Below are 15,658 nucleotides of genomic sequence, written 5' to 3'. Positions count from 1 at the left end.
TTCAATTTAGTTGTGTAGTAAAACTAAGAAATTAGTTGTGTAGTAAAACTCAGAAATTTATGGAGCTATTTGTGTTTGGTTGATGTAGATGAATTACTTGATTTTGCAAATTAACATTTAATATCATTTCAGTTTTTTATGATAACAACGGCTTCGTAACATATGGTAGAAAAGGTTAGAGACCAAGAGTAGCAATTAGGAACTGTAGTATTATATTTAGGGCCCTCTTTGGGGAAAAAAAGGGGTTTAATTTTTTTGTTCCCTAATTCCCTGAACCTTTTATCAGGGCACAAAGGATGCACCAGTTTATCTGACATTTAGACTTAGACCTGGTAAAAATCTGGTAAAAAAGCATACTGGTTGGAAGATGAACCGTAGTGTTCTGAATGATAATGATGTTAAAGAGCAAATCACACATGAGATTGAACAGGTTTTACAGAACAATGATACGAGAGAGGTTTCTCCAGCAATACTGTGGGATACAGCTAAAACTTATTTCCATTTGTTCATATAGAAAGAAAGTAAGACAAACCAAATTAAGAGCATTACAATCTGAAATAAAAACTATAGAACAAAAACAAAAAACACCCACTCGTACAATAAGTAAACAGCTATTGAAAGTTAGGGAATAAATAAATAAATTACAAATCAGAGGTAGAAACAAAACTAAACTTTCGAAAGCAAAGTTATTACAAATCAGGAGCCAGATCAATGAAAATATTAGCAAGAAGATTAAGTAAACAACAATCCAGATCAATAATTCCTAAAATATTTAATCCAGTAACCAACCAGATACATTCTTAACTAAAAGAAATACAAAGAACCTTTACAGAATACTACAAAAAAATATATTCCAACTTTGAAATTCAAAATAAACAATATATAGTTCTCTTAATAGAGTCGCTTAATTTGCCCGTTTTAAATGAGGAACAAAATAACATGCTAACTAGAGTAATAAATGAGGTGGAAATTAATATTATTTCAGATCTTAAATCTAATAAAGCACCAGGGACAGATGGCTTTCCAAGTGAATTTTATAAGACATTCAAAAAACAGTTGGCACCTTTTTCCTGTCCACCTGTAATTGGATAAGAGGAGGAGGGGATTTACCACCTTCCTGGAGTGAAGCTGTCATTTCCGTTATCCCAAAAGAATGAAAAGATCAAACTAGATGTGGGTCTTTCCGGCCAATCTCCGTACTTAATGTAGATTACAAAATTTATGCTTCAATAATGGCCAAAAAATTAGAGAAAATATTACCTCAGATAACGAATTTAGATGAAACTAGTTTTATTCAGAACTGACAAACACAAGACAATATTAGACGCACCCTTCATATTATGAAGCATATTGATGATCAAAGGAAGTCTAGATGCAGAAAAAGCCTTTGACCAGGGCCAACTGGAAATTTTAATATCGGACATTAGAAAGATTTGGATCTGCGGATGAATTTATCAATATAACAAAAACAATTTACCTAAATCCTAGCAAAAATTAAGATCAATGGATATCTCTCTAAGAGATTTTGTTTGAAAAGAGGTACAAGACAGGAGTGTCCCTTGTCACCTCTTCTGTTTTCTCTGTATATAGAACCGTTAGCAGAATGGATTGCTAATGGCTGGCTGGAGTTTCCTGCCACTTTCACTGGGATCCAGAGTGGAAGTTATTAAAATGAATATTCTGCCTTGATTACTATATCTTTTTCAGTCTCTTCTGGAAATCTCATCAGAACAATTTAATGAATGTGATAAAATTATTCCAAGATTCATTTGGGATGGAAGGAAGCCGAGAATTAAATTAAAAACACTACAATTGACCAAGGAGAAAAGTGGTTTAGCCCTGCCTTGCTTAAAGTAATACTACCAAGCAGCTCATCTTAGAACACTAATTTGCTGGTGTGATAGATATCATACTGTAAAATGGAAGGAGATGGAGTCTTTGATTATAGGTAAATTTCCTATACAGACGGTCCTGGGAGATAGATCATTGGCGGAAACTATATACAAAACAGCTATACCCTGGATAATTTTACCAATTAAAATTTGGTTTAAGATAGTAAAAGCCTATGACTTAGAGAGAGAGGTTAAAATATTAAGGTGGGTAGTTTGATTCAGATTTCCCTTCTGGGAATATAGTTCCCTTCTGGGAAATCTGACAAACAATGTAGGATTTGGGCTATGAATGGGATTACAGCAATATGTACTGTGATGAAACAGGATCATTTGAAAAACTTTGAAGATCTATCACAACAATACAATCTGAAAAAAAAAAAGATTTTTACAGATATATTCAAATCAGACATTATATAAACAGCTGGAGAAAAATATATATAACGGAAGGCACTAAACTGCTTCATAATTTTATAGTTGCTTATCAGCAGGGTAACTTGAGAAAAATAATATCATAGCTGTTCAACAGTATCAATTATATGAAAAAAGACTCAACAGAATATATTAAAATAAAATGGGGAAAATAAATCAATACAACAGTTTCTGTAGATCAGTGGAATTACATATGCAGATTTCAACAAGGCTCTACAAGTTCACAAACTTGGAGAGACTTCTGTTGGAGGAATCTGACCTGTTTTTTTATCAGCCCTAAAATCAAGCCAAACAAAAAGGCAGCAGTTCACTCACTCACACATATTCTGGTCATGCCCAAAAATACAACAATACTGGAAATCTATACATACTGTATAACCCTTAACAATATAGTACATGTAGACATACCATTTGAATTTTATGTTATGTTATTTTGACTTTGATCATATTGAAGTATAGGACAGATACTAATTGGGGATTCTTCTAGCAGCTAGTAATCACAAGAAAATGGCTTAAAAAGAATCTCCAACACATGAACAATGGTTTAATGTTGTGAGTGAAATCTTTATAATGGAAAAGAACTTTTTTCTCTCAGGTTACAGGCAGAGAGGTTTAAGAAATACTGGAAAGTATGGATTCATTTTATGTCCCCACTGAGACCTGATTTCAGGTTATGAGAGATTATACAGTAATATTTCTGTGTGGACTATTTTGTTGTTTGTTGTGTTTCTCATTAAACAATTGTATTTTCTTATATAACCCCCCATATCTGCTGACATAATGTAAATAGTTTATTTTATAAATATGTATGAAAATAATGTAACAAAAATTAAAGATGAAGGCAAACGTTCATAAAACGTTCAAATTGCTGTTTTGGACGTGTTCCGTTTGTAAATCTTTTCATCGCTAAATGAAGAGTTTAAAAAAATTAAAAGAATCATTTGCCCATCGTACCACACAATATTATGTTACATTTTTATGTTTTTGAGAGACTTCAGAAGGCTTCAGCTGATGCATAAAAAATATGGCATAATGCCTTCTCAAGTTATGAAGTCACTTGCACCTGGGATCCACTTTATTCAAACTAAGGTTTCTAAAAATGCAACCAGGTACTAAATATTGTTTAAATAAAAGCTGTGAAACTTGTTTACAAAGAAAGTGGATTACAGTAATACTAAAAGCTATAAAAATACATATATTTAGATCCTTAAATTAATATCATTATTAATTTCTTTAGATAAGTGATTTCACATTATATTCTCTATTTAGCGGATTCCACAAACATGGCCGCCTACAGCCACAACCCCCCACGGCTACTCACCCACCCATCCCCCACAGCTGCCACTCTCCAACACCTCCGCCATTAACACCTGCAGCACTGAAAGCACTATGAGCACCATCCCCCAGGCCAGGCTGACCATCACAGCTGACCAGGTGAAGAAGGAGCTGAAGAGGCTGCACGAGGGTAAGGCCACAGGACCAGATAACATCTGCCCCAGAGTTCTGAGGGCCTGTGCTGATCAGCTGAGCGGAGTGCTCCAGCGACTGTTCAACCTGAGCCTGCGCTTGGAAAGAGTCCCGGTGCTCTGGAAGACATCATGCCTGGTCCCGGTACCAAAGAAAGGGCGCCCCTCTGTCCTCAACGACTACAGACCAGTTGCACTGACTTCTCACATCATGAAGACACTGGAGAGGCTGGTCTTATCCCACCTGAGACCCCTGGTCAGCTCATCACTGGACACCCTACAGTTTGCCTACCAGCCCAGTGTTGGTGTGGAGGATGCGATCATCTACATACTGCAAAGGGCCTACTCACACCTGGACAGGGCTGGCAACACTGTAAGGATCATGTTTTTCGACTTCTCCAGTGCCTTCAATACCATCCAGCCCTTACTTCTAAGGAGGAAGCTGGAGGAGATGCAAGTCGATGCCCCCACGACCTCGTGGATCACTGACTACCTGACAGGCAGACCACAGTCTGTGAGACTTCAGAACTGTGTGTCTGAACAGGTAGTGAGCAACACAGGGGCACCTCAAGGGACAGTTCTTTCTCCATTCCTCTTCACCCTCTATACTTCGGACTTTAAGTACAACTCAAAGTCATGCCACCTGCAGAAGTTCTCAGATGACTCTGCAATAGTGGGATGTATCAAGGGTGAGCAGGAAGAGGAGTACAGAGGACTGGTCAGCAGCTTTGTGGAGTGGTGTGGGGTGAACCACTTGGAACTGAATGTGACAAAGACAAAGGAACTGGTGGTAGATTTCAGGAGGAAAAAGGTCAAACCTACTCCTGTCTACATCCATGGGAGTGGCGTGGAGATGGTGGACTCGTACAAGTACCTGGGAGTGCACATCGACGATAGACTGGAATGGTCTAAGAACATCGAGGCCATCTATAAGAAGGGACAGAGCCGACTCTACTTCTTGAGGAGGCTCAGGTCCTTCAATGTGTGTAGTAAGATGCTACACATGTTCTATCAGTCGGTGGTAGCGAGTGCCATTTTCTACGCAGTGGTGTGCTGGGGCTCTGGGATTAGAGCAGTAGATTCCAAAAGGCTGAACAAGCTCATCAGGAGAGCAAGCTCTGTCATTGGGTTTGACCTGGACTCCTTGGAGGTAGTGGCTGAGAGGAGAATGATGTCCAAACTAGAGGCCATCACGGACAACTTCTCCCATCCCCTCTTTGACAGGCTTGCAGGAATGAAGAGCACGTTCAGCAATAGACTGATTCATCCACGGTGCGACAGGGAGCGCTACAGGAGGTCATTCTTGCCGTCTGCCATAAGACTGTACAATGCATCCACCTTGCGTCTTGGCAGAGGCAACATCGACAGTGACCTGTTTCTGGACTAAACGCATCTACACATCTACTGCTACATCTGTTCTCTTTCTTTTTCTTTTTCCCGTTTACAACCACTTTTTGTGCAATATATGCCAGGGACCTGTGCAATACATTTATATTTATATCTATAGTTACATCTATATTTATATTCATATGTGTGATATGAGTGTGATACGATTTTCTGTGTACTGTTCTGTTCTAGTTTGTTCTTGTGCGTCCGGACTGTGAGTAACTCTTGTATTGTATTGTATTGTATGTATTGTACTATTATTATATAATTCGTTACACTGTGGCTGTGTTGTGTGTGTTAAGCTGCTGTTGCACTGCAATTTCCCTCACGGGATCAATAAAGTATCTATCTATCTAAAAAGTATGAGGTTTTTTACTGCAATAATGAGCGCAAGTACTCATAGAAAAGGTTAACATGGAATACAGAGGGAGTTTCAAAAATTAAACAGAGGGCTGGAACACCCCGTCTCAAAAATAGATGTTTAATTAATTGAAGGTTGTGAAAACAGTGACACATCACCCCGAACAAAATACCATTTTAAAATAAAAGCAGTTTGAAATGATTAGTTATTAATAAATCACTTAACTTTGAACATGTTGTGATATTTAGAAATACCAACAAATTCAATATAGTGTCGATAATATTTACTATTTTAGTTTTTCAAGGAAATGTTTATTTGTTAGAAGAAAACTCATGCCAAGAGCTGGGTTTGAGCCCCCAGCCTCTAGAATGCGAGTCACACGCCAAAGCCATTACACCACCGGGCTGCTTGACAACTTAAGCTATAGCTGAAAAGGGCAGGCAAAATGTTTCCAAGTAATTGTGGGTGAATGAGTCAAATTGATGCAGATGTTTACAAAGTGTACTACGGTAATAATTTTGAGTTATATGAATTTAATTATATCGTTATTAATTTCTTTAGATACGCGATTTCATATTATATTCCCTATTAATCAAATTCTAAAAATTCACACAGTACGGAGTTTTACCACGCATTTTGAACGGCTGCATCTGTAATACTTTTCCTCTTCTACTTAAACAATAATTTTTTTCCTGCATTAAAGTACTTAAGAAATTCCTTCCCTATTAGCTTGTCTCTGACACTCTGATACTGGTCTCTAAACAAAAAGCCTGGAGCTCTTTGCCTCAACCTTGTACTTACAAGCTCCAAGGACAACGGAAAACAGCTGTGAACAAACAACCCTTATCTTCCTGGTATTTGTAGCTCTGGCTTGAAGGCTTTAGTCTGGAACTACAGTGCCATATTATGCTACAAAGAGTTTAAACTTTTACACATCCTAGGCTCCTGGCCCCTTAATACACCCCCTTTCTTACCTTGCTTCTCATACTTTTACAGCATTTTACAGCAATTTTAAGGTCAAACATTTCATATATAATAACCCATAGTCCATAAAAGCTTATTTAGAACATACATAAAAGTAGAAAGATCTCAGTAGTTTGCTGATTAATGGAATAGTTGCAATTTGTCACTTTGAAATGTGCTTTTTCTATGTCGACACTTACAATATTGGATAGGGTACACTACTTGCAAAAACTGCTGGTACAGAATATAATAATTAATACAACTAAAAGGAAGACACTTAAAGCAGACAATTTGCACACAGTACAAAACACCCTACAACATCTAAAGCACTGTAGGAAAACAGAAAAGCTGAGCAAAGAAGCTTTACACAAAACAAGCATGAAGCCATCTATGTACTGAACATGCGTACACAAAGTATTAGGTCTTGCCACTTGGTGGCAGACTTGGAACAAAAAATGCCTGCTCATATTTTTATAGTACTTTCAGAGGAAATTTCTCTACCATATGTCCCTGGGCTTAATTTTGCAGAAGAAAATGAAGCCTCCCCCACCACTAACCCAAACTTCCTCATTAACGTTCCAGGTTCTAATACTTTAATACTCAAATCCTCTTTTACTTAAACAATAAAATTTCACCTACAAAAAACTTTCATTGCTTAATTATTTCTCCAATACTCTGGTACAGGTGTCCAAACAAAACACCTGGATGTCTAGCTCCCTGTGTTTGAATTTAGCACAATTTTCATAGAGATTTGTGAGAGGAACATGTTCTCTCCCTTGCAGACGATTTTCAGTTCAAACATTAACTCTGATGCTGGGCTACCGTGTGAGAGAACACAGGAGTAAGAGTGGGTGAGATCAGTGAGAAATTTGAATGATGGGCCAGTTCCTCCTCAATTTCAAAGCAATCAACAGAATCAGCAGGACAGAGACAGAGCTACATGGATACTAATCAGTGCAAGGCCTTGCTGCAATATGAACCCTAAACTGAGATCAGACCATCAGTGCAGAACTCCATGCCCCTCTTGAGTGATATTAATCAGTGCAAGGTCTTGCTGCAAATGCTTATGAGCCCTTAACTGAAATCAGACGACTATCGGTATAGAACTCCATCCTCTCCATGAGTCTATATGAGACTGTGAGATCACAGTTCACTTACTGGACAGTCAAAACCCATCAGCTGGGACAAACGCACATTTAAATTTGCTGGGTCAACATTAGAGACACCAGTCCTTTTACTGACTTAACTGCGGAATTATTATTTTCATCTGGACTTTTGACTACTTTCTGTTGACATTCTGCATGCCTTCCAGTCTGACAGCACCCTTACTCATATGTCCATCTGATGCTTTATGTTGTTTCATGCAAGGTGCTTTGTTAAGGTGCGGTCTACTGAAATTCAAACAGAAAACAGTCATTAACTTTTAATACAGCCAAGGTTAAAATTCCTTGGGATTTGTAATTTACCCAGATGAGTTGTAAAAAAGGGTCGCAAAATAAAAATATAGATCTGTGCTTGTAATGTAGAACTTGAAGCAATTGTGATGTTCCCGTTCATATCTAGATAAACATCACTCACCATGACCACTAGAGGCCAGAAAAACCTGCTTCAAACAAATCTAAGTTTAGCAACACCACATGACATATTACGCAAGTTTGTCATTATAGCACATACTGTATGTACTGTAGATGCAACATTTAAGTATTGATGACTCAAATTGACAGTATCCTCTGTAGAAGGACACAGAATTTCATACACAATGTTTTAAAGTACAATAATGTTTAATATAGTGCAGGTGTGTGCATTTTCTAATCATCCTGTTCCGGTGTCCTGCCAAGACCTGACAGACACCAGGCAGTTTCCCTTTCTTCCTTGGCAATGAATGCTTCCTCTGCTCATGCCATGCAGGATATTCTATAGCCACAGCTGCTCTGATCCCAATAAGGGAAGTAAACTAACACCCTCAACACACTCTCCTGTTGAAGAAAACATAAAAAGATAGGCTATACTGCAGTGTCCTTAACCTTGGTTACTATTTGTAACGAAAATGTACTATTTTGATCTTACTGGATGTTATCATTTGTTTATTTTTGTTAAGCATCTGAAAAGAATTTACTTAAATAAAAATTGACCTGGTATATTCTTCATTAATTTTGGCATACACTGCTTGCATTACGCTTATTTAATTATTTTCAATGCCAATCATTAGACGGATGTCTTCTTTTGAGGAAATGGAAGATTTATCATCTTATGAGTTACGAGTCTACTTGCACTTTACAGAACATGATCTTTAAAAAACTGAACTAAAATAGATATGGTATATTAAACTACAGAATGGTCAAAGAAATTTACAGATATTGAATTCTAAATCCTAGAGCCCAAATTACATAGTTATAATAACAATTGCTTAAACTTATATAGCGCTTTTCTGGACACTCCACTCAAAGTGCTTTACAAGTAATGGGGATCCCCTCCACCATCACCAATGTGCAGCATCCACATGGATGATGCGACAGCAGCCATAGTGCACCAGAACGCTCACCCCACATCAGCTATCAGTGGGGAGGAGAGCAGAGTAATGAAGCCAATTCATAGATGGGGATTATTAGGAGGCCATGATTGGTAAGGGCCAATGGGAAATGTGGCCAGGACGCCGGGGTAACACCCCCACTCTTTTCGAAAACGGGATTTTTAATGACCACAGAAGGTCAGGACCTCGCTTTTATGTCTCATCCGAAGGACAGCGCCTGTTTACAGTATAGTGTCCCCGTCACTATACTGGGGCATTAGGACCCACATGGACCGCAGGGTGAGCGCCCCCTGCTGGCCCCACTAACACCTCTTCCAGCAGCAACCTTAGTTTATCCCAGGAGGTCTCCCATCCAGGTACTGACCAGGCTCACACCCACTTTAGCTTCAGTGGGTTGCCAGTTGTGAGTTGCAGAATGATATGGCTGCTGGCTAGTTAATTATTTAAATAATGGGATGTACATTTAATATTTGATGGGAAGACAAATACATTTTTAATCTCTCATTAATACTTCTGGATTGCACACATTTAGTTTAAGTAAAATTCTGAGAGTCACTGGATATTGTGGTGTTTGATATCTTGAAGCAACTGTGATACTGAGCTGTGAAATGTTATACATTAACCCAGTATATGTTAATTAAATCAGGTTTGTGCAGCTGGGACTTTTATTATTTATAACATGATAATTAATACATGAAATGATTGCCAAATAATTGCTTTTCATTAGGAAGATATGAATTCACTATTTCATTATTGATTGGCAATTAAAGGGGAAATCCAGTGGGAACCAAAAATCAAACTATAGCAAAGCAGTTAAAAAAATATTACATCACTGTATGATAATCACATGTTCCAAATTGTCTTCATACAGCTACCTGTACTGTATACTGCCAGACAAAAAAAAAACATCAGCCTGCTCGGAGTAATTTCCTGAGCCACAAAAGATCCCTTCTGCTTGGACAGGGAGAGGCATGTTTTGAACTATGATGCCCATAGCAGTATTTGTGGACACTAGCACTCCTATCTTTTAACTCATTTTAATATAGTTATTTAGACACACCTACACCTAGTTAAGGCTTACTATTCAGTACTTATCAAGGGCAGGTGACCTGAGATTCAATTTATGAATACAGAACACTGCTGCCTATAGATTTACGAGAATGCTTTTGATCTCTTGTTAAATGTTTCTGCAATGATGTTTTAGCACATCCACAACCACGGTTGCCATTTCACCACATAAGTACAATTATAGCACCTGCTCATACAAGAGGAAGACTTCTTTTTTAATTTTTCCTGCTTTTTTCACAGCCCAGAATATACCATGAAATAAAAACATGAGACAGATCCTCCATACACTAGAAGAACAATCATGTGTAAACATTACTGTAGCTGCAGAGAAATTCCATATGTCTAGAAAGAAAAAAACAATAAACTATCTTATATTATCAGATATATAATTTATTATTATACAGCTATAATAACAAGGTAAATTCTTATGGTATGTTTCAATATGTGAAACAAGCCTCATGCCTAAGCAACCATTGGTTTTGATTCAATATTGAACCACTTTAAAAAAATGTTATAATACATTTCCACTAGCATTAGAGAATTAACTTCTGGCCACACCTTGACCATCAAAGTGGGTACTTCAATGACTGGAAATTTCTCAGCAGAATCACTTTGTATGCAGTCAGTTAGCTGGTGAAAGATGTGCATAGGCAGTGCACAAAGAGTAAGACATTGGTTTCAGACTCATTAGAACAGTACCTTGCCAGCTATCATTGCACACGCAGAGCTTCTCCCCAGTCAAGTCGCAGTAGCCGTGGTCCGGGCTGCCACAGTTGTTCCTACAATAGGGGATGTCACAGGCCTCGCCTTTCCAGTATTTGTCACATTCACAGTACACCCTGCTGGCAATGGAGTTCCCAGTCGTACACTTTCCATGGCCTGAGCAATTGTTGGGGCATGAATTAATTCTGGAAACAAAAAAAAATAGAACAACACATAATGCAGCAGTCACCTCCTCTCTCCTCAGCTGTGTGCATGATATCCATGCCTGACTTTAACCCATACAAAGTACAGGCTATGCAACTGACTGGCAACTGACAGGCTTTGTCTACTGTATGTGCATTATCTGAGAACAATGTCTCTTTCCATTCTACAGGAGCTCATTCAGGGTGAAAAGTGGGCACAGATCACAGTCCAGACTTAACATTACACACACACATAAACCAATGCCATAAAAAGAGGTTTTTGGTGGTTCAATGACTATTGCAATTCTATTATTAATGCTCACCATAGTCTCAATGTGGAAACCGGCATTTGTGCCATACCAGAAACAGTCAGTGATCTGAACTTGAGAGCTTTACTTTATGTGCCAGACGAAACCTTTTGCATATTGTATACAGTTAGTTTGCATATTAAAGAGTTTGAAAGTTTGGAAGATGGAAGAGAAAATGTCATCTAAAATGCAAATACATTCAGCATAAATTGAGGTAGTTAGTGCCACAAGACTTCAAAGAAAAGTCATTATTCATTACTCATTAACACAGTAACAATTGTTTAGATGCTCTCTACTGCGCTTTTTGACTGTTTTATCAAATGATTTACTCTAATCACATCAACAAATTAAAATGTGCCTCTAAAAATAAAAAATACAGGAAATTGTAACAAAGAAAGGATGAGGCTTAAACCTTTGCAAAACAGCAATGAAAAAATGTAATTCTTTTGTCTTTTCTGGGACTGCCACAAAGCAGAACTTTTCAGCAACCTAAATATTGCTGTCTATAAATATCTCAAGCATTTATCTCACACGTACTACTATACAATAAGACAACTTTGCTAATGCAGCTTTAACAGAGGCAGCTGTGTTTCCAGTATTTCTCTGCTAACTACTTCCATCACTTTGACTTTGTTAGGTCTAACAATTACATATAAGCTAATACTGACTACCTTTTTTGTTTCCTGATTACACCATGATTTTGAAACTTTGTAAATTATACAGCTACACACCTGGTTTGTTAAGAGCTTCGGTGAAAGATAATGTGTATAGGCACTGCACTTTATTTGCTGTTACATCAATCCACAGCTCTTTCAACAAACTTTATATAACCGATTAAATTGTAAAGTACTTATAAATTATTTATTTAAACTTATAAAGATGTGATATTGAAGATTTCTACCAATGTCACTTTAAAAAGAGGAAAAAAAACATTCAGTAAGTTTTAAACTACAGAAGCGATTTGCCGCCATCAACAAAACAAAATCCTCAGTTATTTTGTACTAACTAGAATACTACCTTGTAATTAGGAGATAGCACATTTTCACGTACTGTATGTGATCATTACGAGACGCCATAACTGTCATAATATCTACATTATCATTACTGGACTTTCAGTTTAAACAGTGAAACTGATTGCATGATACACTCATTCTTGTTTAAGGATATGTGCGACTGTCCTCATGGTGATGATTGCTTTTACATTAGGTACAAATTATAACATTTCATTATGACTAAAAACCAGTGGAAAGTAAGTCTGCACACATTCTGCAGCCTTGGACACTGTCACTAACTAAACCCGCAGTTCCTGCTGATTTCTCAAGCTTAAACAGTAGCTACTGTCAGTGCACAATGTTAACAGGTTGTTCATACGCTCAAATTATCATTGCTATCTCGTAATTATGAGATAATTTACCATCTTGTAATCACAAGATAGTTTTCTTGTTATTGAGAGATACAAGATTTTTTTTTTCCTAAATAGCAGCAATGCACTTCCATATTAAACAACCACACTTATAGAGAAACCAAAAGTTAATTTCTACATTCTTTCATAGTTTAATCATGGTTGAGCTTCAATTTTCTAATGTCTGTGAAGTTATTTTGCAGGTTTTGACATTAAATGCATAAAAAAGACACTGCATCAGGCCAAGTATCTACTGAGTTCCTGTTATGATTAGCATCAGTCACACATTTGACACACAAGTTGCGCTACCAGTGACAGAAACTTACTGCCTATAGATTTACGAGAATGCTTTTGATCTCTTGTTAAATGTTTCTACAATGATGTTTTAGCACATCCACAACCACGGTTGCCATTTCACCACATTAGTACAATTATAGCACCTGCTCATACAAGAGGAAGGCTTCTTTTTAATTTTTCATTAAAAAATTACATATTACATACTTACATATCACAACAACTGACATTTAATATTGCAAAGTATTCTGCTTAATAAGCAATTGCTGAATCAAAATGCACATTATTAAAAGTCTGTCAACTTAACATTTTATTGTTAAAGAAAAGAAGTGCCAAGGCTGCAAGCAGTAGGCAAAAACAGGGGCATTTAAATGCCTGTCAATTAATTCAGGCAATAAAATGTGCCCAGATATACTTCCAACAAAGCAATGTACTGCTATGCAGGGAACTACAGTGTTTGTCGATAGAGTCAAGATAAAGCAGCACTCCATTGTCTCCACATTCACTCCATACCCACCTCCAGGTAGGAGGCTGTTGAAAATATTAACCTTCATTTCATCACTTGAAAAAGAACCACAGCAGACAAAGTCACTCAAGTCTCTCGGTGGGTAATTTAAGAAGCGTTGTAAATACTGATTTACCCTCCCATCCTTCACAGTATTCCTCTGATTTCATCTGTATTTAAATAACTACAAATGAATTTGAGTTCCTATAAAGAAGCTACTTTGAAAACTCAGTTTCTAATGTTTTAGAGTTATCCATGAATCAGAATTTATGATACCTCTTTAATGTTGGATCTTATAGTCAGTATATCTTGCAGATTTCAGAAACAGAAATATCTCACATTACTTCTTGTCAACTTTATTCTGGTGAAGAACACCAAAGGTGGAACAAAATGAGACTGTAAAATACTACCATATTTTAATATGCTTGTGTGATGTGTACTGACACTGATCGTGGAATCCTGAAAATCTGTATTTCACAACAGAACCTGACAGTTTTCTCAGATGTTTGTGAGGTGTATATTTAAAGCACACACACAAAGCTGCTTAATTTTTATGTTTATTTAATCTCTTATGTCTATCGCCACAAAACTGCACTTTTTTTTTTAAACTGGAGACAATACAACTTCTCATCTTAAGAGGGCCACAGAGCTCCAAGCCCTTCCAAACAGTTTAGAAGACATTAAAACCAAACAAGGTTGTAATACCACTTTATCATCCTGCTTTTTCATACCAATACCCTGGAAAACTTGAAATACCTGAAAGAATACTTCTTGTACTGCACCTCCAAAATAAATACAATTTTCTCCTATCTCAGCTGCTTGTTCACACACTAACAAGATAAAAGAGCAATTTATCTCCATTGGGGATGTCAGTGGAACAAGTCAATGAACCCCCAATGAATTTCAATCTTGTAGCTTCACAGGTCATTGCTCTGAGGTTTCTCTATAGGGATCAATGAGCCTCTACACAGCACTGCCACCAACTAAGTACCCAGATAAAGGCTTGAGCAAGTGCAGATTTTACTAACAAAAGTAAGAAACCCCTAGCTTTCTTTCAATGGAGGGAACACAAATGCAGCAATAGCTATAGTACATTCTTTGAAGTTAAATTAATTAACAGATTTAATTTCAAACTGCAATCCATACTGAAACTGTCAATTCACGCCTTTTATATTTCTCTGAAATCATATTTCATAGTAGCACACATAAATCCACAAAAAACCTGCCTCATCCAACAATTCCTGCTCCATGTCCAAATGCCAAGAGGAGCCCAATATATCAACAACTCAGACACACAGTTTCTGTCTTCACAGCTGGGAATAAAACTGTCTTTAGGTTGTTTTGAACTACAATATAACAAAATATTTAACACCCTGTACAGTAAATTCTATATTGTGAAGTCAACCAGCTCGTTAACTTCAAAATGTCAATCAAGCATTGAAAACGGCTCTTTATACTGCATGTAACTGTCAATAAACCATTAAAGGTAAGCATCTTTAACTCCAATGACAGAGCAATATGCACATGCCATCAATCTGTGTCTTAGGTTCATTTCTGTTTTGTCAATCTTTAAAAAGGCCATTAAGAACACCCCAACATTTTTTAAAAACTCCATTATGAAAATACCTGTATATATGTATATAGTATATAAGTGGTCAGAGCCTTTATAGTCCATCAAGAGAGTGAAAGAACATCTCAATTCTGCTCTATTAGAATTACATACTTCACCAGATGGAAGATGTTTGTTTTTTCCAAACAATCTGTCAATTGTGAAAGCCTATACAGTGGAAGAAAATTGAGACTCCTACCTGCTCATAAATATCCCTAACCATGTAATAGGTATGACTTGAAGGTCACAATGACAATTCTGCAATGGCATGGATACATTTCAATAGTAAGGATCTGTGAGGCCTCCAGTAGCTTCCTAGCAAATGAACTTAACTTCCTGAGACTACAATATAAGATTCTTTACAGCTGCTGCTATTTTGATATATGGTGCAGATATACTGTACAGATCATTGAGATTGTTATGCACACAAGCATGTCTATTTGTGTGGATTAGAAGGGTTAACTCCTAAAATAAGTTAAGATCACTTTATTAGCCATATACTGTACAATTTTTTTTTGCATGAGGAATTAATCTTTTCGC

At 37.1% G+C, this 15,658-nt stretch overlaps 1 protein-coding gene across 3 annotated transcripts in view; it reads right to left on the bottom strand.

Moving 5' to 3' along the window:
* Positions 1-15,658, bottom strand: part of LOC148835071 (attractin-like protein 1) — a 416,291-nt gene that overhangs the window by 332,666 nt on the left and 67,967 nt on the right. For all 3 annotated transcript variants that reach the window (XM_088917388.1, XM_088917389.1, XM_088917390.1), the window contains exon 5: positions 10,795-11,003. In XM_088917388.1, coding sequence (XP_088773514.1) covers positions 10,795-11,003 — 209 coding nt within the window. The remainder of the gene's footprint in view (positions 1-10,794; positions 11,004-15,658) is intronic.

The sequence above is a fragment of the Atractosteus spatula genome, chromosome 5, assembly GCF_055471065.1.
Source record: "Atractosteus spatula isolate fAtrSpa1 chromosome 5, fAtrSpa1.hap1, whole genome shotgun sequence".
NCBI classification, from domain to species: domain Eukaryota; kingdom Metazoa; phylum Chordata; class Actinopteri; order Semionotiformes; family Lepisosteidae; genus Atractosteus; species Atractosteus spatula.
Note: the sequence above shows the minus strand (reverse complement) of the source record. Positions and strands in the feature narration are given on the sequence as shown.